General features: G+C 49.8%; 1 protein-coding gene across 2 annotated transcripts in view; it reads right to left on the reverse strand.

Annotated features, from left to right (window-relative positions):
* DNAH9 (dynein axonemal heavy chain 9) overlaps positions 1 to 25599 on the reverse strand; it is a 160828-nt gene that overhangs the window by 65200 nt on the left and 70029 nt on the right. For both annotated transcript variants that reach the window (XR_011683346.1, XM_071452702.1), the window contains exons 45-54: positions 25421 to 25544; positions 24124 to 24266; positions 22089 to 22250; positions 20333 to 20566; positions 14659 to 14919; positions 13063 to 13488; positions 9457 to 9576; positions 5384 to 5572; positions 3354 to 3583; positions 62 to 184 (exon numbers count right to left, since the gene is read on the reverse strand). Coding sequence is in view for 1 of the 2 variants with exons in the window: in XM_071452702.1 (XP_071308803.1) it covers positions 62 to 184; positions 3354 to 3583; positions 5384 to 5572; positions 9457 to 9576; positions 13063 to 13488; positions 14659 to 14919; positions 20333 to 20566; positions 22089 to 22250; positions 24124 to 24266; positions 25421 to 25544 (2012 nt within the window). In the remaining variant the exon portion in view is untranslated. The remainder of the gene's footprint in view (positions 1 to 61; positions 185 to 3353; positions 3584 to 5383; positions 5573 to 9456; positions 9577 to 13062; positions 13489 to 14658; positions 14920 to 20332; positions 20567 to 22088; positions 22251 to 24123; positions 24267 to 25420; positions 25545 to 25599) is intronic.

Consider the following 25599-nt stretch of genomic DNA (forward strand, 5'->3'; position numbering starts at 1 on the left):
ACAGAGAGCACAGCAGCCCCCAGCCCCCATCCACATGTGTCCCCAAGCCCCCCAAGCTCACCTGCCTTTCTTGATTGTTTCTCGCCCCAGTAACGGCCCCAGCACAGGATCCACGGATTCCTCCAGGTTCTCAATCAAAACCAGGTCTCCAGCAGCCAGGGCTTGTTCCAGTGTGTCCAGATACCTGTGGGAAAGAGCACTGGTGCTTCCTGCAGCAGAGCAGGATGTGGCACTGTCAGTGAGGAGGGGACAGAGGGGACCCTCACTGTGGTGGAAGCTACAGGTGGGTGCCAGCATTTGGAGAGAGGAAGAGGGCTGAGGTGGTGCCAGTCCCTGGTGCAGAAAGTGGCACTGACAGAGAGAGTCCTGGCAGTCCAACAGAGAGAATGAGGCCCCAGACATCCCAAGGACAAGAGTGAACACAAAGTCTGTCCCAGGGGCAGCCATGAGCAAAGCTGGCACAGCCTGGAGTTATTTTCAGAACACATTTTGTTTTCTCCAGAGCCAAATGATACAGTTCATCTTAAAGCAAAGATGAAGACCAGCTTTCAGCTCTGTTTTGCCCAGAGCTGAGGGTCGTGCTTATGACAAATTCATTCCTAACAAGGAAATGAAACTCTGTGCCCAGGACACGTGGCGACCACTCCATACACAAGCTCTGATTCTCCAATTGGTAGGGAACCCTCTTGGATCCTCTTGGATAAGGCTCCAGGGAAGAAGCTGTGGAGGAAGCCATGTTGTGGCAGTTTTGTGTTCTCCTTGGGATGCCCTCTGCAGCTGCTGTGTGCCTGGAGCTCTAGGCTTCGTGGTTTCAAAACCCTAACCCTAGGCATAACCCTAACCCTGACCCTAGGCAGTAAATGCAGCCTGGAGCTAAGGCTGGTTCCAAGGAGAAAGCTGTGGAGGAAGCCATGTTGTGGCATTTTTGTATTCCCCTTGGCATGCCCTTTGCAGCTGCAGTGTGCCTACAGCTCTGGACTTTGTGGTTTTCAGAACCCTGACCCTGGTTATAACCTTAACCCTGAGTGAGGGTGTAAAAGGTGCAGGGGGTGAGGTTTGTGCCCAGCAGAATGGTGGAGAGGCAGCCAATTTGTGGCAATTCTCTGTTCTTTTTGGCATGTCTTTTGCAGCTGCAGCGTGCCTAAAGCTCTGGGCTTTGTGGTTTTCAGAACCCTAACCCTAAAAATGAAAGCTAAAGCAGGACATTACAGCTACAACGGGCCTTTGGAGGATGTCACAGGTCTACACAGGCCTTTTGTCCAGAGCAGCTGTGGCTGCCCCTGGATCCCTGGCAGTGCCCAGGCCAGGCTGGACAGGGCTGGGAGCACCCTGGGACTGTGGGAGGTGTCCCAGCCCAGGGCAGGAGGGGAACTGGATGGTCTCTAAGGTCCCTTCACACCCAAGCCAGTCTGGAATTGTCTGATACTCAGCTTCAGCTCACTCCATCACCAGCTTCAGAGGAGTTTCTATGGTAACAGAGCCAAGCACTAAACAGACCCTTGATTTAATAAGAAATCTGTCATTTTGGTAATGAGCAAGCAGATAATGTGAGCAGATACAGTGGCAGGTTTCCCTGAGTGTTACTGGCTCAGTGCAGCTGAATGCCCAGCGCTCACCAAACACCCTGTGCAGGCACATCTCAGGCTCACTACATGGCACTCCTCCTGCCAATCAGCCTATTAGGCCTATTACCATACACATTTACCCCAACCACCCAGCTGCCCATAAACCCAGCCTTAGCCTTCCCCTTATAACTTGCCACACTCCTCACAGGTCTGCAAAACCAACCCTCTGCCTCCCCAGGCCAGCTCTAAGGCTGCCAGAAGGCTCCCCAATGTGGAGACAGATAGGCATGGAGTGGTACCCCTTGAATGGGCAATGATCAGATCTTCTCAAACCCTCCTGGACTGAGAAATCCTCCTTGGTCATGGTGAGTTCCCAGCATGCTTTGGAACCCCATGTAGATTTGTTGGGACCGATTGTTTTTTCCCCTTTGTACCACCCACACTTTTCCCCATTAAACCCCCAATTTCTGCCCTGATCAGAAGGGAGCTGCCATCACTGGTGTCCTTTGCAGGGTGCTGGAATAAAGGCTAACCCTGTGGAACAACCACAGGGTGCTCCTGTCTCTTTGTCCTTGTGTTGGCCAGGGCACACCTCGCAAGGCAGAGCTGAAGTCACTAAGAGCTGAAATCACTGCTCAGAGCTGTGCTGTCTGCCCCTGAGGTTACCTGGTGGCTCTCCAGAGGTTACCACCAGGTAACCTCTGCCCCTGAGGTTACCTGGTGGCTGAAGGACTGCCTGTGACCCCTAGAAAGTTGTCTCCTGCAGGACCTCTCTCTTTGTCTCTTTGTCCCTGTGTTGGCCAGGGTACACCTCACAAGGCAGAGCTGAAATCACTGCTCAGAGTCGAGCTGTCTGCCCCTTGAGGGTTACCTGGTGGCTGAAGGACTCCCTGAGACCCCTACAAAGTTGTCTCCTGCAGGACCTCTCTCTGGGAAGGCTGCTGCACCCAGGTTGAGCCATCAGACCCCTGGCCGGCCGCCCAACACCCCAACACCAGCCCTCATCCTGACAAAAACAACAAGCCTGCTCATTCACCCTCCAGTCCTGGGTGTGAGCTTCACAGCCAACCTCACTGCACGCTGTGGGAACCCAGGAAATTCCTCTGGCTGCCCTGGAGGACTTGAGACCCTGTCAGGGGGCTCAGAGCCCCTGGCACAGAGCCCAAGCCCCCTGTGCCTTTGATTTAGCCCTTGGAAAAAACAATTACTAACCTTTAAATGAAGGATTACAAGCCACAACAGTTAAAGTAGAATGATAGTGAATTTATCACGGGGTGAAAAAGTAGATTTTGGGGTTCTTAGAATGGGGGTTCAGGGGGCAAGATGGAGGGATCTGGGCATGTCCAGCCTTTCTCCTTCTTCTTCTTGGCCTCCATCTTCTGCTGTGATGGTGGCACTTTTGGATTGGTTTAGAGTAGAAGCTCACTGTCTAACATAGGTGATAGGTATTGGAAAGTAATTGTAAACATTGTACAGGTAGTTTTTAGTATAAAGACATAACACTGCCCAGGGGCAGGGAGAGTGCCTGGAACTGTCTTGCTGAGCGAACCTTGGCAGGATAGGAGAAAGAATTTTATAGATAAGAAACAATAAACAACCTTGAGACCGAGAAATGAAGAGCCCTGACTCCTTCTTCAAGCACCAGGCTGGGAAAAGAGACTTTCCAGCTTTTCTCGGGGTCACTCTGACAAGCTAGAGATCCCGACAGCAGCCCACCTCCTCATCCAGCTCATCTCCACAGCCACAACACCTCCAGCAGCCCCTTCTCCCAGAAAAGGGTGGCCTTACCCTTTCTGCCCGGCTCGGATCACGTGGAGTGCGTCTCCGTGGGTGTTTTTGATCCACTTGCTGCCCTGCAGCTGGGGGTCCACCAGGAGGGGCCAGCGCTGGCAGCTGCTGAGGATGGCGGCGTTCTGGCTGGAGGTGCGGTCGGCGGGCAGGCCCTGGTTCCGCCAGGCCGCCACGGCCGCCTCGTCCGCCAGCACCGACAGCGGCTCCAGCCGCGGCGTCACCGGCACCTGCCAGGCAAACAGAACAGGCTTCCTGCAGATCCTAGGGAAAGCTGGCTGAGGTAAAAAGCTGGCTGAGGTTAAAAGTTGGCTGAGGTAAAAAAAACCAGAGCGGCAGGCCCTGGTTCCACCAGGCCGTCATATCCGCCAGCACCAACAGCGGCTCCAGCTGCGGCATCACCGGCACCACCACCTGCCAGGCAAACAGAAAAGGCTTCCTGCAGATCCCAGGGAAAGCTGGCTGAGGTGAACAGTGGTAGGTTGTGTTTATCTCTGTCAGCAGTGGAGGTTTGGAGGGGATTTTGCTGCTCTGCCCTGCTCAGGTGAAACCCCACCTGCAGCGCTGCCCCAGCTCTGGTGCCCTATGTCAGAAGGGTGTGGAGCTGCTGGAGAGAGCCCAGAGGAGACCATGGAGATGCTCCATGGCTGGAGCCCCTCTGGGAGAGATGGGGGTGCTCACCTGGAGAAGGGAATGCTCCAGAGAAACATCAGAGCCCCTTCCAGTGCCAACAGGAGAGGCACTCTCAGGAGAGCTGGAGAGGGACTGGGGACAAGGGATGGAAGGACAGGACATAGGGAATGGCTTCCACTGCCAGAGGGTGAGTTAGGTGGGATATTGGGAAGGAATTCTTGGCTGTGAGGGTGGGCAGGCCCTGGCACGGGGTGCCCAGAGAAGCTGTGGCTGCCCCTGGATCCCTGGAAAGGGATGTTCAGTGACCATAAAGGGTGCTCAGAGTGCTCAAGGCCAGGTTGGACGGGGGCTACAGGAAGGTGTTCCTGCCCTTGGCAAGGGGGTTGGAAAGATGATTTTAAGGTGCCTTCCGCACAAAGTATTCTCAGATTCCATGATTTATCATTGGTTTCCCATTCTAAAGGATGTTTGCAGTCTGGTTTTGTTTCCCAATCCTGTTGTACAATTCAAGGGGTTTTCCCCCCACAGCCCAGCCCCACTGGCTGGGGTCACTCCCTGCCCTGTTCAGCTCCCTGAGCCAGCGTGGAAGGACAGAATTAATGCCCTCCTCAGGCTGCTGTTGTGTTACAAACCAGCATCAGCAGCTCCAGAAACACTTCTCTGACAGGGGAGGCCATTTCTGGGTGTGCCACCAGAGCTACCTGTGCCAGGTGTCTGAGCAGAATGGTCCTTTCATTTCCATTGGAATTACAGACACTTCCTTGACATTTCTAAGCACAGTCAGGTCATTTCTGAAACCATGTCTTAACTAAGTTTCTGGATCAGTGTTAAGAAATACAGAATGAAGTTTCCCTCTCTCAGCCTAAGGTACTGTCTGCTTTGGTCAGCCCTTTGATTTGAGCATCTCTGGGACCTTATTTAAAAGCTTCTTGGCACCATTTGTATGAGGAACCTGTTAAAATTAGTGAAATATTAAACAAGTTTCAAGCACAATGATCTCCATCTGGTCCTAACAGCAAGACATGGGTAAAACCAGCTGAGAGGCATGGCCAGCACGACCAGAGCTCGTGTCCAGAATGAAAAAACACCTGGAGTTTTTCCAAGCCTCCTGGAGAGCTGGCAGGGAGCTCTGCCTGCTCCAATCCCTTCTCCATATTCCTCCCTCCTTCATGGCCATGGACAAAACTGCAGAGCTGGGCTCTGTGTTTGGGATTTTCCTGTGTACATGGAGGAACTTCATCGAGCAAGGACACCCCACATTTTCCCCAGGGAGGAGTGCATGGCCACATCCTGAGGACACAGTGATGTCCCTCACCTGAGAGATCCCCTGTGGGCACCAGGATTTGTGGCCCCATTAATCCCAGAAACAATGGCTTCTCAGAGCAACCAGGACTTACTTTTAGCTGGTGCAAATAGGGCCTCCAGATGCCATCCAGGAGCTCCTGGCGGTATTTCCTGGTGAAGTAGCCCAGGTAGGAGACAAAGGCTGTGACCAGCAGGACATCTCCACACAAGGTGCTCTGCTGCTGTTTGAAGTCCTTCACAGCCTCAGCCCACCTCACATTTTCAGAGGCGAGCCCCCCGACCTGCAAATTCCCAAGTCAAATTGATCATTCGTACAATCACGGAATGTGAACCTGACCAAGTCCTGTTTCCAGCAGAATTCCAGCTGCCTCCTGAGGGTCAGGGCCACCTCCACATTCCCAACACAAACTAGCTGCTGTTTCTATGGCATTGGTTGTCCTGCAGACACTCCAGGTCAAACAGCTCTCTTTCCACCCTCGTGCACCTCAATTTCCCCTGATAAACAGCCAGGATCTCCTAAGCCAAGATGTTTTTGGGCTCCCCTCTGAAACCCCCACCCCAGGCCCAGCTCTGCAGGGCACACCCAGCTCCTGCAGCTGGCAGCAGCCCTTGTCCTGGGAATGCTGCACACACAAGAACAGCTCTGGACACAGCTTCCAGCTTCCCACAGCTGCAGGCTTCAGGACCTTCTGACCCTGAGCTCAAATCCCTGTGCTTAACAGCCACTGATGGGTTTTGACTTCATGACTGAGCTTAAGCTGCTGCAGATATCAACCCAACTTTTGGCACCTAGAGCATCCTATGGGCAGGAGATCCACAGTTCAGCTGACCTTGCTGCACAAAAGTACATCCTTTGATGTGCTGCCTGAACTTTTCAGTTGCTGAAGCATTTGTCCAGTGCAAAACCAGGGAACAATCCTGCTGGCACAGGCTTCTCTGCACCACTCAGGATTCCAAGCCCTCAGCACCCCTGTGCTGTCTTCCTTTCAGGTTGAAGAGCTTTAGCCTCTTCAATAATTCCTCAGACAGAAGCAGCCTTTTGATTTTCCTTGCAATCGTTATCTGCACCGAGTGATGCAATCTTTATTATCCGGTTCCTTTTATTGTTGCTGGCTCTGCACCATTTCCCGTTCTCCTCCAGCCTTTGAGGTGCAGCAGAGGGGGCAGTGGTGATGCTGCCCATTCAAGATTTATTTAGCAGGTATTCACAGAGCAAGATGGGGATTTTTCTGTTTTGTTCTCCCTTCTTTTCCTAATAAACCCTAATATCCGGTTTCAGAGGGGCTTTGGGTTTGGTGAGAGCTTTTTGCTTCTGGGAGCACAGAGCTCACAGCACTCTTAACTCCATCCTTTCATTTCTGAGTGATAACGATCAGCTCAGCATTTCTTACAGGCCATGTGAAGTAAAACCTCATTTCTCCAGTGTACTTTACATTACATTTATCTACGTGGTATTTCATCCCTCCATCGCCTGGGATCGTTTTTACAATTCTTTACAGACAGTTGACATCATCACTGCGGAGCCGTGCGAGCTCCCACACACCAGCTCATTTATGATTCATACAATCACAGAATCACAGACTGCTGTGGGCTGAGAGAGACCTTAAAGGTCACCCAGTGCCACCTCCTGCCATGGCAGGGACACCTTCCACTGTCCCAGGCTGCTCCAACCTGGCCTTGGGCACTGCAGGGATCCAGAGGCAGTCCCACAGCCCCTCTAAGACCAAGAAGTCTTTATTGATCTGATTTTCCTGGTACTTGGAGGTGCTTCCATACTCCTAATTAATTTTTTCAGGTTACTTTTTATCTCCTTAGGTCCTGGAAGTCTTTTCTTCTTCTCTTTTGCTTGGATCACACACTACTGCCACTTGTAATACATTCAAGACACCCCAGGTGTCTCCCACCTCAGATCCTGGAAGTCATTGGAATTCTTTTTATTTAGCAAGAGGCAAATTAAAAGCTACTCCTTGGATTACCTTTGCCTCTTTGATAATGACAGAGAGTGAAAACTATCCCTCACCCACCTTCTGCACACCAGCCATGATTTCAGAGGCTTCTGCACTTTTTCCAAAATAAGGAGCCCTAATCCATTCCCTCTCTTCTCATATGGAAGTGATTTTGTACTTTGTTGTAGCTTTTCTGGGCTGCCCACACCCTTCCTAGACAAGGTGGCCACGTGTGGGATGCAGGCACTGACAGACCCAATACAATGACGCTTAACTTCTGTTTCCTGAGGTTTTTTCCTACCAATTAGTAATATTCAATTTGTCTTTTTTCCTCCTGTCAAGTGCCACGCTGCTGTTCCTGAGAACTCTCTGCAACAACTCCAAGAGCTCTTCTGTGAGTGATAATAGTGCAATTAGGCCCTATCCATGTAACTGCATGATTACAGTTTGTTTTCCCTGCACACGTTATTTAGCATTTGTCATCACTAAATTTCCTCCTCTGCATTAGCACACACCCCCTCACAAACAGCACTCATTGCCAGCCTCCCTTTCTGCTGCACAGATCCTGTCCTTTGGATCCTGGAGCATCTTCCTCAGGCCACCTGAAGCTCATGAGATGCCAGCCTGGCACTGCGAGAGCTGGGCTTGCCTCAATCCCCCAGGTTCACTTGTCAATCCAAAGCATCACTCCCTACGTTCACTTGCATTCTTCACACAACTTCAGTGTTTGTTTCAAAGTCTGGGAACTCATTTCTACCCACAGCCACACCAGTGACACCTCCTGAATGTCAAATGAGCTGCACATCAGTGAGGGCTGTCAGGTGCTGCTCCCAGATCAAAGCCAGGGTGGCACAGGAGATGCTGTGCAGTGCACAGCAGGAAGTTGGGATGCAGGCAGTTCCTTGCCTGCACTGCAGAAATGATGAATTGCTGACAGTAAAAAATCACAGAATTGCTGAGACTGGGAGATGTTCCCACGTCATGGGGTGGGGAAGAGAGGTAACCAGCATGGCCTGGGATGTGGTGTCCCAGAGTCACAGAACCATGGGATGGATGGGGTTGGAAGGGACCTAAAATCAATCCAGTGCCACCCCTGCCATGGCAGGGACACCTCCCAGTGTCCCAGGCTGCTCCAGCCTGGCCTTGGACACTTCCAGGGATCCAGGGGCAGCCACAGCTGCTCTGGGAAATCCTTTCCAGGGCCTCCCCACCCTCATAGGGAAGGATTTCTTCCGTATATCTAAATTAAATTTCCTCTCTGTCAGTCTGAACCCATTCTCCTTTATCCTATCACTGCAGTTCCTGATGCAAAATCCCTCTCCAGTTCCTCATAGGCCCCTCTCTAAAACCTTTGTACTCTGACTTGGAGGAGTCTGAGGCTTTTTAGAGATGTTTTCTCTCTAATTCTTGTCATTTCAGACCCTGCAAAGCTACGGGCACGTTCACACCTTTGTTTCTATGATGCCATTTTTGACTCACACTGTTCTGGCCCATCAGCACCTGCTCACACATTTAAGCCCCAAGAAGGAGCTGAGAGCTGTGATGGCAGCAGAGCCAGGCACTTGAAGGAGCAGAGCTGCCCCAAAGCATCTGGAATGCAACAACACTTCCTGCAGCTGCCTTCTCCTGGTTTCTTTGAGAAAGAGAAGACATTCTGCCACAACCTCATGGAAACAACCTCTGTAAAAGCATTTTCACTGCTGAAACTCGCTGCAGTGTGTGATATTTTCAGGGTTCCCAAGACTAAGGAGGAATTGAGAATCTGACTCCATGCTCTTAGAAGGCTAATTAATTATTTTATGTACTTATATTATATTAAAGAATGCTATACTAAACTATACTAAAGAATAGAGAAAGGATCTTACAGAAGGCTCAACAAGATATTAATGAAAAATTTGTGACTGCTTCCAGCGTCCTGACACAGCTGGACTGTGATTGGTCATTAAATAAAAACAATTCACACGTTGGATAAACAATCTCCAAACCACATTCCAAAGCAGCAGAACACAGGAGAAGCAATCAGATAATTATTGTTTTCATTTCTCTCTGAGGCTTCTCAGCTTCCCAGGAGAAACAATCCTGGTGAAGGGATTTTTCAGAAAATGTGACAGTGACAGCAGTGCAGGAGACATTCCCAAAAACCTGAGAGGATGGAAGGTGCTCAGCCCAGCCCTGCTCCCTCCCCCTGGGGCCACCAGAGCTGCCCTTGCTGCACTCACCAGGCGGTTGGCAAGGGAGATGGTGCAGGCTGTGGCTTCAGCTTCCTGCTGGCACCTGATTTTGTCTGAGGTGGCCTTCTCAAACCGGGCTGTGAGCTTGGCCAGGTTCTCATTGAGGCGCTGTGGGTGAAAAACAGGAGAACTCAGGAGCAGCACAACTCAGGGGGAACTGGAGCTGCTGGGAGGAGTCCAAAAGGCCATGAAGACACTCCAAGGGCTGGACCCCTCTGCTCTGGAGACTGAGAGAGCTGGAGGTGTCCACTCTGGAGAACAGAAGGCTCCAGGGAGAGCTCAGAGCTCCTTTCAGGGCCTAAAGGGGCTCCAGGAGAGCTGCAGAGGGACTGAGGACAGGGCATGGAGGGACAGGACACAGGGAATGGCTCCCACTGCCAGAGAGCAGGGATGGATGGGATATTGGGCAGGAATTGTTCCCTTGGGAGGGTGGGCAGGCCCTGGCACAGGGTGCCCAGAGCAGCTGGGGCTGCCCCTGGATCCCTGGCAGTGCCCAAAGCCAAGGTTTGGAGCAGCCTGGGACAGTGGGAGGTGTCCCTGCCATGGCAGGGGTGGCACTGGATGGGCTTTGAGATCCCTTCCAGCCCAAATCACTCAGGAATCCTGTGATGCTGAGGCAGGCCCTTGTCCAGAGCTGGCCAAGCTCCAGCCCAGCCCATCCACCCAGGGCTGGGCAGGGCTGTGCCACTGCTTGGAACCCACACCCTCGGCACAGGCAGAGGCAAAGGACACTCAAAATGAGTTTATTTGGGCTTCTGGCTGAGCCCTGATGAGGAATGCTGTGGCTGAGCAACGAGCAGGCAGCTGAGAAACCCAAATCTGACATTTCCTGATGCTACAGCCCCTTGTCTCTGATCAGTCCTTGAGGCTCTGCTGATTCCCCAAGCTGTGCTCAAATCCCCAAGGGGCTCCTGAAGTTCTGCCTGAACCCTGTCCAAACCATGCCCTCACACTGTTTCCAGCAAGGAATATAACAAGTGAGCTAAAGGGCTATGAGGGCTGCCCCAGTGAGGTGGGGCCATGTCCTGGGCAGGTCAGGGCTGGGAGGGGCAGCAAGAGCCAAAGCACCTGCAGAGAAAACTGGAGAGCCCTGCTCTTGTTCACACTCGGATCTAAACCAAGCCAACAGCTCCCACAAGCACTTGGAGCATTTCGCTCCTGATAAGAAAAGTAATAATTGATTTTATCTGCACCCAATGCAGACTGCTTAAGGCTAAACTGCTTGTAAATCACTTTAACATTGAGCTACACACTAGAAACAAACCCAAAAATGAAAAAGGATTATATTAGAGATCCCTGCAGCTCTCCTGGATACAAACAAAAAGCAGCCTCTCCTTGACCTTCCTTGGAACAATAACACCAAAAGTTTCTGTCCCTGTGTGCATGTGGATCTATCAGCCTACAAAGGCTCATGTATATCACATTCCACTATAAAAGCATGAGCTGATAATTGATTTTCTCTAGAATATATGCATATATCTGGTCTGCAGGGGCACACAAATACAGCTGTGTGCAGCTATGGACACACCTTTCACTCCTACCTCCAGCAGCCCCAGGTGCAGAGCACTCAATTCCCAGGTAGGGAAAAAAGACAGAAAGTCCTTAATGTTTTGGACAGAAATTCCTCATTTATTAATAAAAATGAGTGTGAGACAGCTTGGGGGCCAGCTGTGAGCAGGTATGAATCAGCTGCCAGCAGTGAAGCTATCCAAGAGATCCCAGATAAGTCAGGATGTACCTCCACATCCATCCCACGCCACCCTGCATCACTCCCCATCTCTGCAGAGAGGAGAGGGCTCCTAAACCAGGCAGTTTTGTAAGATTCTGCCAGAGGAGCAGCAGTAATCTCCCCAAAGATTGCAATTTTCTTTAACAAAATCCCACTGCTTTGAGGGGAAAAAAAAAAAAAAAAGCCCAGGCATAAAAAAAGCTTTGGAGAAGAGCAGCATAAAGGGATGAACAAAGTTCCCCAGCACTGTATGGCACATCTGAGGTGGGAGAATTAGACACCAAAGCCCTCTAAATCCATCCCTGCTTCAGGTGCCTCCTTTCATCTGCAGCAGGAAGGGGCGGCCGCAGAGTTCTGCACCATTTTCTTGTATTTTGAGTTAAAAAGTGTAGTAAGCATTTTAAGAATGATAAGCCCTTGAAAACATCAAGGGAGTGATGTGTTTTCTAACAGGGTGAGGTGCTGGTGGAGGGGGCGAGGGGAGCACAGGGACCTCACTCACTGGGACCCTGCCCCTGCTGTGGGTCCAGCCCTGGAGGGGATCCCACTCCCAAAGAGAGATCCCAAAACACCCCAAAACCAGAGCAGCTGCTTCCCACAGCCTGTTCTTAGCAGGTAGCATGCTGGGAGGGAGCAGGGAGGAAAGCAGGATAACGCAGGATGTGTTTTTACATAGAGATAATTTTCTGAAGGAAAGTGATAAAGGTCTCACTCTACACTCTGTGGAAATGCACTTTTAATCATGCTGTAATTTCTTCTATTCAGGGATTTTTTTTAATTTTTTTTTTTTTTTTTAAGTAGCAAAAATCCAAATAACATCCAAGATGTGCTGCCAGGGAGCTGTGCCGTGACAAATGAGGCTCCTGCAAGAGCAGTTGTCATCCTGCAAAAGCAGGCACTGGGTGTGCAGCCAGCCCAGCTCTGTGCTCCCAGCACTGAATCAGCCTCCAGGTGCCATCCCCTGCCCTGTGCAGCACACTGGGAACACCCTGGTTTGAGATCATGAATTTTCTGAGGGCCCAGGAGAAGAGGTAAATTACACTAAAAAAATTAAGTGGGAATAACGAGGATTTTTATTTTAGCATCCCTCTTCAGGTGCGAGCAAGGCTGGAGAAGAACAGAGGAAATTTAGAAAGCAGCAATATTCTGTCACAGAATCACAGAATTCTTTGGGCTGGAAGGGATCTTAAAGACCTTTTCCACCCCTGCCATGGCTTGGACACCTCCCACTGTCCCAGGTGCTCCCAGCCCCAGTGTCCAGCCTGGCCTTGGGCACTGCCAGGGATCCAGGGGCAGCCCCAGCTGCTCTGGGCACCTGGGCCAGGGCCTGCCTACCCTCACAGGAAACAATTTCTTCCCTTTAACAAAGCTGAATTTCATCTCTTTCAGTTTGAAGCCATTCCCTGGGTCCTGTCCCTCCATGCCTTGTCCCCAGTCCCTCTCCAGCTCTCCTGGAGCCCCTTTAGGCCCTGGAAGGGGTTCTGGGGTTTTCCTGGAGCATTCCCTTCTCCAGGTGAGCACTCCCAGCCTGGCTCCAGCCCTGGAGCATCTCCATGGCCTCCTCTGGGCTCTGTCCAGCAGCTCCAGCTCCTCCCTGTGCTGGGGCAGCTCTGCAGGTGGGCTCTGACCTGAGCAAGGGGCAGAGGGGCAGAACCCCCCTCCCCTCCCTGCTGCCCACCCTGGGCTCAGCCAGGGCTGGATTTTGGGGCTGCCACTGCAACAGGAGGGACAGAAAACCCTACAACCCCCAACCCCTTGGATTCCCACCCTGCTTTAGAATACAAACACCGAGCAGCACCTCTGCCCAAGCTGAGGATTCCCCCAGGCAGGGACAAGCAGGACGAGCCCCCCCCAAGGTCACTCACAGCAATTTTGGCCTTGACAGTGGCCAGCTTGTCCTGGGCTGCTGCCAGCTCAGCGTTGGCCCTGTCCAGAGCCTGTCTCTTGGGCTGCACCTCGCAGAAGACGCGGTGGAAGCGCTCGATGTTCAGCACCCACGAGCACAGCCCGGCCGCCGCCGCCGACTTGGTGGCCACGAGCTCGGGGTTGAAGCTGGGGTCCTGCAGATAGGGCTGCAGGGCTTTGAGGCAGTTCTCGTGGATGTTCTCCTTGTTGAAGTTGATCAAGGAGTCCAGGAAGCTGTCTACCCTTGCCATGGCCACTCTGGCTGCTTTCCAGCTCCTGTCCTTGGGGATCTTCCCTGCCGGGGCCGTCAGCACCATCACGGCTGCTGTGACGTTGCTGACAGCAGAAGGAGGTGACCCAAAGGACCTCAGCTCCGTCAGATTGGTCTGAAAAGGGGAAAACAAGGTTGTTAGGTAAAAATGAATGGGCTTTCTTTTCACTCTGCCACTAATGGAGTCAGGCTCCCAGGCTATCAATCTGATAAATTGGGCTCCTCTGGGCCCCAGCAGTGCTGCCTTTAGATCACTGCTCTGCATGTTTGCAGCACACCTGCTCCATTCCCTGCTCCTGACATCCCACCTGGGACCAGCACAGCACACTGCTCCTCCCCAGGCTCCTGGGGGAGCAGGAGGTTTTAGGCCCTCTCAGAAGATTGGGATAAATAAGAATGAAACCTGTAGAAATAATGCTCAGGCCCTCTAAAACAACCTTCAGAGCTTCCCCTAATGCTCCCTCCTACCCAGGCTGAGATGCCAGTGCCAATTCCATCCTCTGATCCCCACATCCTGCAGCCCTCAGGGAATGCAGCTGCTGAGAAAGCCCAGGCACCCTCACAGGGCAAGCAGCCAAACTGCACCGGTGCAACCAAAAGGGCATTTTTGTCTCCAACTCCTGAATTCCCAAGTTTTCAAACTCACTATCACACTGTGCATGAACTGCAGGCCAGAACAAATTGCAGGTCCATCTCTCAGGCACCTCACTGCACCACAGAGTGAATGAGCTTGGAAAAGACCTTTGAGACAATCAAGTCCAACCTATGACCTAACACCAACCTTGCCAACCAAAACATGGCACTGAGTGCCACATCAAATGGGAACCCCTGGAGCACCCTTGAAGGACAAACCTTCCAAGGCACAAAAACTCCTCCCAAAACCAATCTCCTGCAATCAGAGCAATGCTTATCTCCTGATCACACCTTTTCCCAGGGACATCTTCCATTGGACCAGCTTTGTCTGCTCCTCTCCATGGCAATGAGTGAAGGGGAACATGGTGCAGCCTCGTGGGTGCTCTGAGTTCCACCAGGAACCCCAGAATCACAGAATTAACCCAGCTGGAAAAGACCTTTGAGATCAGCAAGTCCAACCTGTGACCAAACACCTCCTTGTCAACTAAACATCGGCTCTCAGTGACACATCCAGTCCTTTTTGACACACTTTAGCATCAGCAGGGAGGAAGCTGGAGAAGGGACAATACAATGTGCAGAACTTGGGACATCGGAGGACACAGCCACTCTCCCCCAGTGAGGAGGAAAAAGACTGAGGGAATCCTCACCCTACCTTGTTGAGGGTGTTGAGAGCAGCCTGGGCAGCTGCCAGGGCAGGCTCAGCCTTGGCCAGGTCCTCCTCACAGTCCTTCTGCTTCTGCTCCACCTCCTGGGCAATGAGGGCCACCTTCCGCTCCTCCTCATCGGCCACCGCCTTCTTCCTGCTCACCTTCTCCGTCTCCACGCCCACCACCTGGATCAGCCTGTCAGCATCCTCGTTCTTCTGCTTCAGCTCCACCTCCTGGGCTGCCAGCTTGGCCTTCAGCTCATCCACCTGCAGGGCAGAGATTTGTGGGAGCTGGGCTGTCCTGCCTGCTCCTCAGTGCCCAGCACAGCCTCTCACCCAGTGAGGGACCCCGGCCTGGCTGTCAGCAGAGTCCTGCTGATGCCTTCAGTTTTACCTTTCCTATTTCCCAGGCTCTGCAGTGCACTGGTCAATAACTCTGAACTGCACAGAAAGTGTCAGCAAGGTCTCCTCCCAGCTCAGGCACACAGAACAATCCTTTTCCAGCCCCAGAACCAAGGACACCGCTGCAGCCTCAGCCCCAAAAAGTGCAAACAGCAGGGAATGGAGGAGAGCAACCTGGGAGGGTGGGACTGCATCCCCTGGAGCTGGGATTGGGCACTGAACCCCAGCGTGGAAATGGAGCAGAACTCATCAAAGGGTGAAAACTCCTGACTCTGAGTCCATCCTGGGCCCACCTTGGGTGCAGCCCTGCCTGGGCTCTTGCACTGCCCATCCTTTGAGGCCTTTTAATAAATCCCCATTTTATTCCTTTAACTCTGTCCAGCCCCTGTTCCAGGCATCAGTTTCACACAGCAGGAATGTGCAGGAAATCTCTGTGAACCCAAACCCATCAGCTTTGGGCACAAGCTCTGTTGTCACATCCCCCCTGAGCAGAGCTGCTGTGCCTTGCTGGGGAGGTGACAAGGCTCCAGTTCAGCCACACTTCAGCTTCTCAGCCTTGCCAGCAGCAAACCTGGGCATGAGTTGGTTTGGAGCAGGAACTGCCTGAGCCTCCTGCTCACCCCAGCACACCCTGCCCTCCCCAGGCTCAGGGCAGGGGCAGCATCTGCTCTGAGACCATCAGTCCTGCAGGAATCACAGGAACTTGGAATGGTTTGGGTTGGAAGGGACTTTAAACCCCATCCAGTCCCTGTGCCATGGCAGGGACACCTTCCACTGTCCCAGGCTGCTCCAAACCCTGTCCAACCTGGCCTTGGATGGGGATGGGGCAGCCACAGCTGCTCTGGGCACCTTGTGCCAGGGCTTCCCTACCCTCACAGAGAAGAACTTCTTCCTAACTTCATTTTCACCCCAGGAAAATTGCAGTTGGCATCTGCTGACAGATCCAGAGCTCTGAGGTTCAAGGGGCTTTGAATGTGATGTCAGATGAGCCTGAAAAGGGACATCCATTTGAGCTGGCAGCCAGGAGGCCACCAGCATGGCCATGGTGGCAGCTCCTCAGCCCTGCTCACACACAGGAGCCCTCAGCAGCATTTGCACAGGGGGAAGCTCACACAGGCTCTCACTGGCAGTCAGAAAAGCTCCTGCTAAAATCCCCATGTCAGTGAACTCACCCAGACCCTGGGCAGAGCACAGAGGCTTTCACTGCCTGATCTCAGGCTCAAAAAGGTTCCCTTAGAGCTCCTGGGGTACATCTTTACCCACACAAAAGTACTCACAGGAAGGGAAGCATACACTGGTTTTGGTGACACCATTTTGATACCAGAAGGGAGAGCACAGCCTGCAATCCATGAACTGAAGCTGTTGACATTTGGCATTGGCTTCATGTGGAGAGCAGCTTTTCAGGGCTCTCCACACGCCCTCCATCCATCACCATCCCCTGCTCCTGGCTCTGTGGGACTGCTCTCAGCAGGACAAAGGCACAGCTGTAAATCCAGGCTCTCAGAATCCCTCCCTGTGACAAACCCAGCAGCAGCTCCTTGTTCAGCTCCAGCTCTCTGGGGGCTGCAGGAAATTGAAGTGGGCTCTGCTGATGGCTGATATGGCTGTGACCTTCTGCCCAGAAATCAGTCTTTGTGTGCTGGATACACACACAAACAGCAGCTCCAGGGGTTTACAGGGCCAGGACAAAACAAGCAGGGGATTAAAATCCACAGGCACTCAACAGCAGCACAAAGAGCAGGTGTAAGCTCAGCCCTGGGGAACACACAATGCCCTGCCAAGCACAATGGAAGGGGAAATGACTTTGTCAGGATTTTAAAAAAGGAAGAACACTCGAGAAGGAGTGTTTGCAAGGGCCTGAAGTGATAGGACAATTGGGAATTGCTTCATATTGAAGGAGGGCACGGTTAGGTTGGCTATCAGGAAGAAATCCTTCCCTGGCAGGGTGGGCAGGCCCTGGCACAGGTGCCCAGAGCAGCTGGGGCTGCCCCTGGATCCCTGGCAGTGCCCAAGGCCAGGCTGGAGAGGGCCTGGAGCAGCCTGGGACAGTGGGAGGTGTCCCTGGGACAGTGGAAGGTGTCCCTGCCATGGCAGGGGTGGAAAAGGATGATCTTTAAGATCCCTTCCAACCCAAAGCATTCTGTGATTCTGTGATTCCATGAGAAACCTGTGAGCAGCTTCCTGAGTGCAGAACAGTCTGATAAGCAATTAGTAATGTGAGGTGGAAAGGCAAAGAGCAAAGCAAATGAGAAATTCAAGGGTAATGTGCTGTGACTTCATCAGGGAAAGGAAGGGAGAAGCCCTTGCCTACCACCAGAACAGCATGAGAAAAATTATTGAAGAGAAGAAAACCTGGAGGGCAGGCTCCCAGAAGACTCATTTTATCTGATTGTCCCTGCCTTGTTTCAAGAACACAAAACACATCAAAAGGTCAGCGATTAATTGATAGCGGCAGGCAGGCTGGAATCTGGAATGCAGTGATGCAATATTAACCACAGCCATCCTCAGAATTACTCAGCAATGGGTGCTGACCTCTGGGTGGCACACAGCACTCTGAAAAACAAGTGACTCATCCCACACATCTTCCCAATCCATTATCTCCTAACGGGAAGGAGGCTTCAGCTTCCCTGAGAGCTGAGGATGCACTGGCCGCAGGGAGAGGTGGCTGTAAAACATTCCTGGAGGAGCAAAGCTGGCCAGCAGCATCCAGGTGTCCAAATCTCCACAGGAAGGAAAAAAAAGAAAGGGGTGGAGGTAGAGGGGACCGCAGTGAAAGGAGGCAGAGAGGTTATTTTGAAATGGGAACAGCAAAGTAAAAAATACCCGCAGCGCCTGTTACAGCAGCCCCTCGTGCTGAGGCCACTCTGAGCCTAGAGAAATACTCAAACCTCACCCTTAACTGGGCCCTGGAGAATGCCAGGGATGAGCACCAGTCCCCAGAGCTGCAGCACAGCCAGGTGATACCCAGGGATCAAAATCCTCCACCTTTACTTTGAAAATTCCCTCAGCACATCACTCCCAACACAACCTGCAGGTGACACACCTGAGTGAGAGAGGACTCTCCACTTCCTCAGGCCCAAGATCAAGTATTTCCATGGGTGAATGTAAAGTTCAGCCTTTTAAACCCATGTTCAAGATTGGACATGCTGGTATGGTTTCCAATACTGATAAATATCCACACTCTGCTTTCAAATCAACAGCAGTTTCGACTATTGCGCACATCTGGTAATTTAGGTGTTTAATTTTAGGCCCCCAGTGCTAATTTTAGACTTGAATTTGACATGTTTGTCCTCACTGCTCTGCATCTTAATTACCTGCTCAAGGAGGCACCTCCCAGCCCAGCCTCACTGCAACCAGACACCAACACTGTGCTCTTCCATCCTTCTTGGGATTTGATTTTCCCATCCTTCCCATTGCCTCCAAGTCCCCCACCACTGCTTTGGGGCTCAGCAGAGAACCCTGCCCACACAGCACCCACTGAAGAGAAGCCTGAAGGATACAGAAGGGCTCCCATGTGTCACAACAGCCCCAGGGACTTGTTCACAAAAATTCATTTCATATTAGCTGCTCCAAAAAAAAAAATAAACCTAATCCACCTTATCCATGACTGGGGAGTCCTGAAAAAACAGCAGCACCCCACAGGTCCATCAGAGCTATTTCCTGCATGGGTGAGGTGATGTAGTTGGAAAATATAGCAAGTTTAAAATTTATAATTTTAGTCAGGTTTGTTTGCCTTTGTCCCCAGGGAAGGGAATTTCTGTTTCTTTCCAGGGCATTGTTCCACCAGGCAAGGCCTGATTAATTTAACAACAGACTGGGAATAGCACAGAAGATACAAAAAAAATAACAACCATCAGCTCCAAACATCACCCCTGTTGTGGTCTGAGACACCTGGTCTGGGAAAAGTGAAATAAGAATGAGAACCCAATCAGCATCAGAGGTAATGAGAACCTAATTAGCATCAGAGGGGAAGAGATCTGGAACCATCAGGAAACCAAAGATTAAGAACTCCATGACCTGATATCAATGAACACTGAACCAATGAATCTCTATGAGTTCTGACTGCAAAATGTTTGTGAAAAAACAGGTAAGATTCATGTGCCATGGAATGATTTTCTCTGCACACCCAGGTTATGTGTGAATGAAATTATTTCTGTTGCACATCCTGGCCAGACCATAATAATGCCTCAATTCTCTAACCCTAAGAGTGTTGCTGGAGGGTTTTTGTTTTCTCTGTAGTTTTGGTGACAAGGTGAGGTGTGTGCTGGGCAGTGAGGGCACAGCCTTGTGCCTCTGGTGGGTGCCACCAGTGCTCTCTGCTACCCCCTCCCTCCAAAGGAGATGCTAAAACCTGCACAGGGGACATGGCAGTGCCCACCCCTGCCATGTCCTGCTCAGTGAGCAGAGGCTGTTTGAAGAGAGATGGAGACATCAGCACTGAGAGCACCAGCCCAGCCCATCCATCACCTCCAGGCAGGCTCTGTCCCCTGAGTGTGACAGATGTGACTGATGCCCCCAGCACGCCCCAGAGCTGATGTGTGGAAGGGGATGGACCTGCCAGTCCTTCCTCCTCATCAACCCCCCTGCATTCCTCCAGAGCAGCTCCAGGACAGCCTCATTTGCCACTGGAGAAGCTTGGTGAGCAAACATTTGTGAGGGTTAATAGAATATGAAATGGAGAGCAAAATGGGGGTGTAGCAACAGATGTAGGTGTCACTGCAGAGAGGGTTGGGAAACACCCAGAACAACTTCTAGTCACTACCAGAGGAGAGTGCCAGTGAGAGTCTTGAGCTGGGGCATTTTGGGATGGCTGATGTGCATTTCAGACATGTGTTAGCTTTCCTTAAAGATGGATAACATAATAGAAGGAAAAATGAACATCAACTTCGTTTTAACAGCATGCACTGTTTAGTTTGAAAGAGTCTTGCTGAGGTTATTGTAGATTTCCTGGATTCAACTCCAAAAATCACTGACTGTCCTGTATTTTCTAAGCTGTTTTGTCACCACAGCTGAAATTTAACCATTAAAAGAGGATGGCAGAGCTAGCTGGTCCCAATCTCATTTTACTTACCGAAATCTTTCAGTTACCTCCCAAACAGCAGTGACTGAGCACACACCTCTCCATTCTCCTTTCCAGTGCAGAGCATCACTTCTGCTCCTCCAGAAACCCAGCTCAAGCCAGGCTAGAGCCAAGATCCACCCCAAATTTCTTCCCTGTAAAGCTCTCCCTCGAACCAGACAAGAAAAACAAGGAAAACCAACCCCAAGGAGTCCTTACCTGTGCAGAAGTGCTCTTGAGCTTCTCCAGGCCGTTCTCCAGGCGCTCCATTTTTGCCTTTAACTCCTTGTCCTTGCTCAGCAGCAGGCTCTGGTAGAGTTTGATTTGCTCCAGGAAGGACTTGGGGGTGGTGTAGTTGTAGCGGCGCTCGTTGCTGAGGTACAGCCGGGACACCTCATTGACACTGATGTGAACGTGGGCCATGAATTTGCTTATTGAATCCTTGACTGAATCCTAAAGGGAAGGTGGGAAGATGAGGAGAAAGTGTTTCAAACAGAAAACTATATATAAACACAGGTGTGTGCTGAATAGAAAGGAATTTGGTAACTTTTGATTCTGCTGCAGCACAATCCAGGGGGTAACACCTCAGCTGATCCCTTTTCACTGTTATCTCTAAAATAACTTTGTTGCTCATGTACTTTATACCCCTTTTTTATATCTTTTTATCTCACACATTATCTTATTCCAAGCAATTTCTCTACAAAATAACAGCTCTTTTAAGTATAATTTTGGGCTTTTCTCCTGTACAAATGGGAAAAGTGCACACTCCTAAAAAGAAACATTGTAGGCTTTATTCTTCCTAAATCCTGCCTGGAAAAGCTAAATAAACAGAAAAGAATCTCTATTCTAGTAGCAGATTGTCATCACTGAGAACTTGACCTATTTTTGTCCTTGAGATTTCCAGAGGCTCAGACACAAGTGGGGAGAGCAGCAGGTTATTTTCTGGGCAGGTTTGGGGCTGCCCTTGTGCTGGCAGAGTTGTCCTTTCCCTGGCAGTGCCATCAGCTCCCAGTGACACCTCAGCAGCTCCCAGTGACCCCTCAGCAGCTCCCAGTGACCCCTCAGCAGCTCCCAGTAAGACATCATTGCTTCCAGTGACTCCTCAGCATCTCCCAGTAAGACATCCTCAGCTCCCAGTAAGACATCCTCAGCATTTCCCAGTGACACAAGAGCATGGTGCCCATGGCTCTGCCCATGGTCTTCTCCAAAGAAATGTGGAGTGCACCTCAGTGATGGTTTGGTTGAGTTCAAAGCACTTCAGTGCTACCAGTGATGCCTCTCTGGACAGCCACCTGGATGTGTTGGAGGCCAACCCAACCCTCCCTGACACAGCATGAGTGACATGGGGCCACCTCTGGTGTCATTGTCGTATTTTCTGAAAAATCCCTTTGCCAGGATTTCTTCTCCTGGGAAGCTGAGAAGCCTCAGAGAAAAATGAAAACAGTAATTATCTGATTTGCTTCTCCTGTGTTTTGCTGCTTTGGAATGTGATTTGGAGCTTGGTCATTAACTAAAAACAATTCACATGTTGGATAAACAATCACGGTCAGGCTGAGTCGGGACTCTGGAGAGAGTCACAGGTTTTTCATTGGTATCTTGTTAAGCCTTCTATTAAGTATCCTTTCTCTATTCTTTAGTATAGTTTTAGTACAATATGGTTATAGTATAATATAGTATAATGTAACATAGTGTAGTATAACATAACATAGTGTAGTATAACATAATATAACGTAGTATAACATAATATAATGTAGTATAACATAACATAACGTAGTGCAATATAACAGAATATAACAGAATATAACATAATATCATATCATAATAAATTAGCCTTCTAAGAACATGGAGTCAGATTCACCTTTCCTTCCTGCCATGGCAGACCCTGAAAATACCCAACCCTGGCTGTGGCCAGCGCTGTCCCCAGTGTCCCCCAGTGTCCCCAGTGTCCCCGCAGAGGATCTGTGCTGGTGCTCACCTGCAGGGTGTCCATGTCCCGCAGGAAGCGGAGGCTGACGGACTCCAGGGCCTGGCGGGGCCAGGGCTGGAAGCAATCCATGGTGGTGCCGCTGGCCAGCGCCGGGAAGCGGCGGCTGCGGAGGCGCAGCTTGGGGCCCACGGGGGACAGGCACAGAGCAACCTGAGGAGCAGGAGAGGACACTGAGGAACAGGGCAGGGGCAGGGAGAGCAGCACCTGCCCTGCCGCTGGAACGGAGTGAAAGTTTAATACATTTCCATCTGTTGCAGATATAGGTAAAATGTGCTGGTTTAAATTATTAAGTCTGTAGCTTGCTTCCATAGATGAGATGTGTTGCTTAGTCTGTGCTCAAAGCTACCTGTTCTCACAAAAAACTTATACTCACAAAGCTACTTTAACTGAGAGAAAAGAATATAAAAAGAGATAAAAGAGGCCTCTCAAACTTTGAAACATAAACTACAAGAAACAAACAAAATGACTTAAGGGTTCTTTCTGTACTTTCTAATAAAAAAACTAGCTACAAGTGTAACACAAAACTAGTAAAAACTAGTATATTCGTTTTTGAAGTATATTTAAAAACTAATAAATATAAACATACTTGTATATATGCATAGAGTTTTATAATAAGTTTATGCGTATTTATTTTACTAGGTTTTAGTAAAAAAATATTTTACTAGTAAAGTACTAGAACTAGCTACTAATATTTTACTAGTAAAGTACTGGAACTAGCTACTAATATTTTACTAGTAAAACATTTTACTAGTAAAGTACTGGAACTAGTTACTAATATTTTACTAGTAAAATATTTTACTAGTAAAGTACTGGAACTAGCTACTAATATTTTACTAGTAAAGTACTGGAACTAGCTACTAATATTTTACTAGTAAAATGTTTTACTAGTAAAAACTAGTAAAATAAATGCGCATAAACATATTATAAAACTCTATGCATATCTATGAGTGAAAGAGATTTTAAAAAGTTCAGAATTCCCAAAGGTGCACATGTCCTTTAAGAAGAACGATCCCCACATGTGTCCAGTGCTGTAATAAACATACCAGCTTTATAACTTTTACAAGTTGTAGAGTTAGTTGGTTTTTTTTCCACAAATCACAGCCCACCTCGGGCTCCATGACCCCTTTGGTGCCTTCAGTTTCAGATTCTGTGCTGCTTTAGTGTAGTTCTGAGCTTCCTATGCAGTGTTGGTGAGCTCTCTTCACAGAGCAGGCAGACTGTTGCAATGTGTTTGCAAGGGTTAGGCCATAGTGTGCACCAGCCAGCCTTGCTTTTAAGTTTGTTATCAAAGCCTCAGGAATTCATCAAGGCTATTGGAACATAAATTGTGCTAAATTAAGAAAGAAGAGGCTGACAAACTGAATACCAAGACCACAAGAACTAAATAAGAGGACTGCGAAAGGCCTGGAATGTAACCAATCACATACTCCGAGAAATGCAGGCAGAAAATGAGTGAAAAGACAAAGGCACCAATCAAGAAGTGTGTGCTTAGTATTTTGTAGAATCCATAAACATGTGTGTAATGTAAACAATAAACAGCCTCTGCTTGATCATATTGGTCAGTTGCTCAGGAATCCTGGATTCCTACAGTAGGAGGCAAAACAATTCCTGCTCTAGCTGGGGACCAAGGACAAATGACCCAAATCTCAGGCCCAAGAGCACAAACAACGTGGGCTGGAGAGAGAAAACAAGAAGGATAGGACTTCATAACCTAAAGCTGGAATTGAACAATTAACTCCAATATGCAAATGGACCACAGATGGAAACTAAACTTTGTTATGAAAATATGTCTTGAAGAGCTGGTTTTTGGCCTTGGTTCGCAGAAAAACCAAGACAGGATGGAGGCCTTGTGCCCCCTGGGGCTTGGAGCTCAGAATTTTGTCTTTCTGGCTAGGGAAAAGTACTGGAACTAGCTACTAATACAATAACAGGCTACAAATATGTGTGGGAAGAGCACAGAGAATCTATAAAAGGAAAAAGGCAAAAAAATCATTCAGCACCAACCCCTCGTGCTCCATCTCACCTTCAGCTGCCGTCGGACTCGCTCAATGAAAAACCTCCAGCAATTCTCCCTGGAATCCACCAGCCCCCGGCCCCTGACTTCATTCCTCACACTGCTGATGATGTTTTCCACTTCATCATCAGGGAAGAGATCCGGGATTTCCCCTAGGACAGGAGGGCACGTTTGGGTTTACACATGTGGATGTTGTTGTTGCAGTCTCAGAGCAAAGGGAAGCTGCTGTCCCCCTCTTCAGGGGCTCAGGGATGTCCCCTCCTCAGGTAAAACCCCTGCACCAGCTCCCCCTGAGCCCCAGAAGCAGCAAAGGGGCACACAAGGTCATGCTGCTGAAAAATAAACACCTGTGAAAGCAAACTTCCTTATAAAACACAAGGGAAAGGAAGATAGAATAGAGTCAAAGTACAGAAAATCAATTTTTTTTTTAGCTCTGCAGTCTAATTAGATTAAAAAAGAAATATTCAAATCCCTAATATGCCATATGTATTATAAAATCATTGTGGTTTTGCAAGTGCATTAATTACACGTAAAATTTTTGCAGCTCTTCAGGGCCCTTTCCAGCAGTGGCCAAATAACTCCCAGACCATCCAAACATTTTACAAGTTACAAATCTTGTAAAAAGCTTCTATAAGTTAATAGTTAAGCAGCTGTTTGCCTAAAATGCAACCAACCACATTTTTTTCTTAGTGTTTCCTTAATATATCACATATTCACTTCCTTTCTGGTTTCTGATTTGATTAAAATCATCATTATTGAGCCAGACACTTTCAATATGAGCACTGAAAACACTAATCAGAAATCTGCTCATTCATCAAAGAGAATTAAAGGTATATTTTGTTCTACATAATGACAAGTGAAACAAGTAATTAAGACACTTCCCACTATCTCAGGTTGCTCCAAGCCCCATCCAACCTGGCCCTGGACATTTCCAGGGATACAGAGGCAGCCACAGGTGCTCTGGGCACCCTGTGCCAGGGCCTTCACCTCAAACATAAGGATGGCCAATTGGACAGAAGCCAAAAAGTCCTGCCTGGGCAATTTACTAGAAAAAGAAGTGAACAAAGAAACTAATTGCATTTTTGAGGTGTTTTACCAGGAGCAAGGACCTCCTGCACCTGGCTCGGTTTTTCTATGTTTGTTATTTTGCCTTTTATTAAACCTCTTTGTTTCCAACACCGCAACAGAAGCCATGGTGCTGATTTTTATGCCTCCAAGGGTATCTGAGCTATCTTGGGTGTGTTATAGACCTCCAAGAGCTGATGAGACCTGGCTGGAGGAGGCTCCTGTAACACAAGGGCTGCACCTGATGCCAAGAAGTCGTTGACCAGCACCAGGAACTGCTCGTCCGCCACCTGTGCGTCGCTCAGCAGGAACACGGAGCCCACGCTCTTCAGCCCAGCCTTCAGGTACAGGTTTGCCAGGTCTGCCTGCAGGAGAGACACCAGGAGGGCTTGCATGCTGTAAAGCATGGGCCAGGCACAG

The sequence above is a fragment of the Agelaius tricolor genome, unplaced genomic scaffold, assembly GCF_023055355.1.
Source record: "Agelaius tricolor isolate 1412-34295 unplaced genomic scaffold, bAgeTri1.0.p SCAF_35, whole genome shotgun sequence".
In the NCBI taxonomy this organism is placed as follows: Eukaryota; Metazoa; Chordata; class Aves; order Passeriformes; family Icteridae; genus Agelaius; species Agelaius tricolor.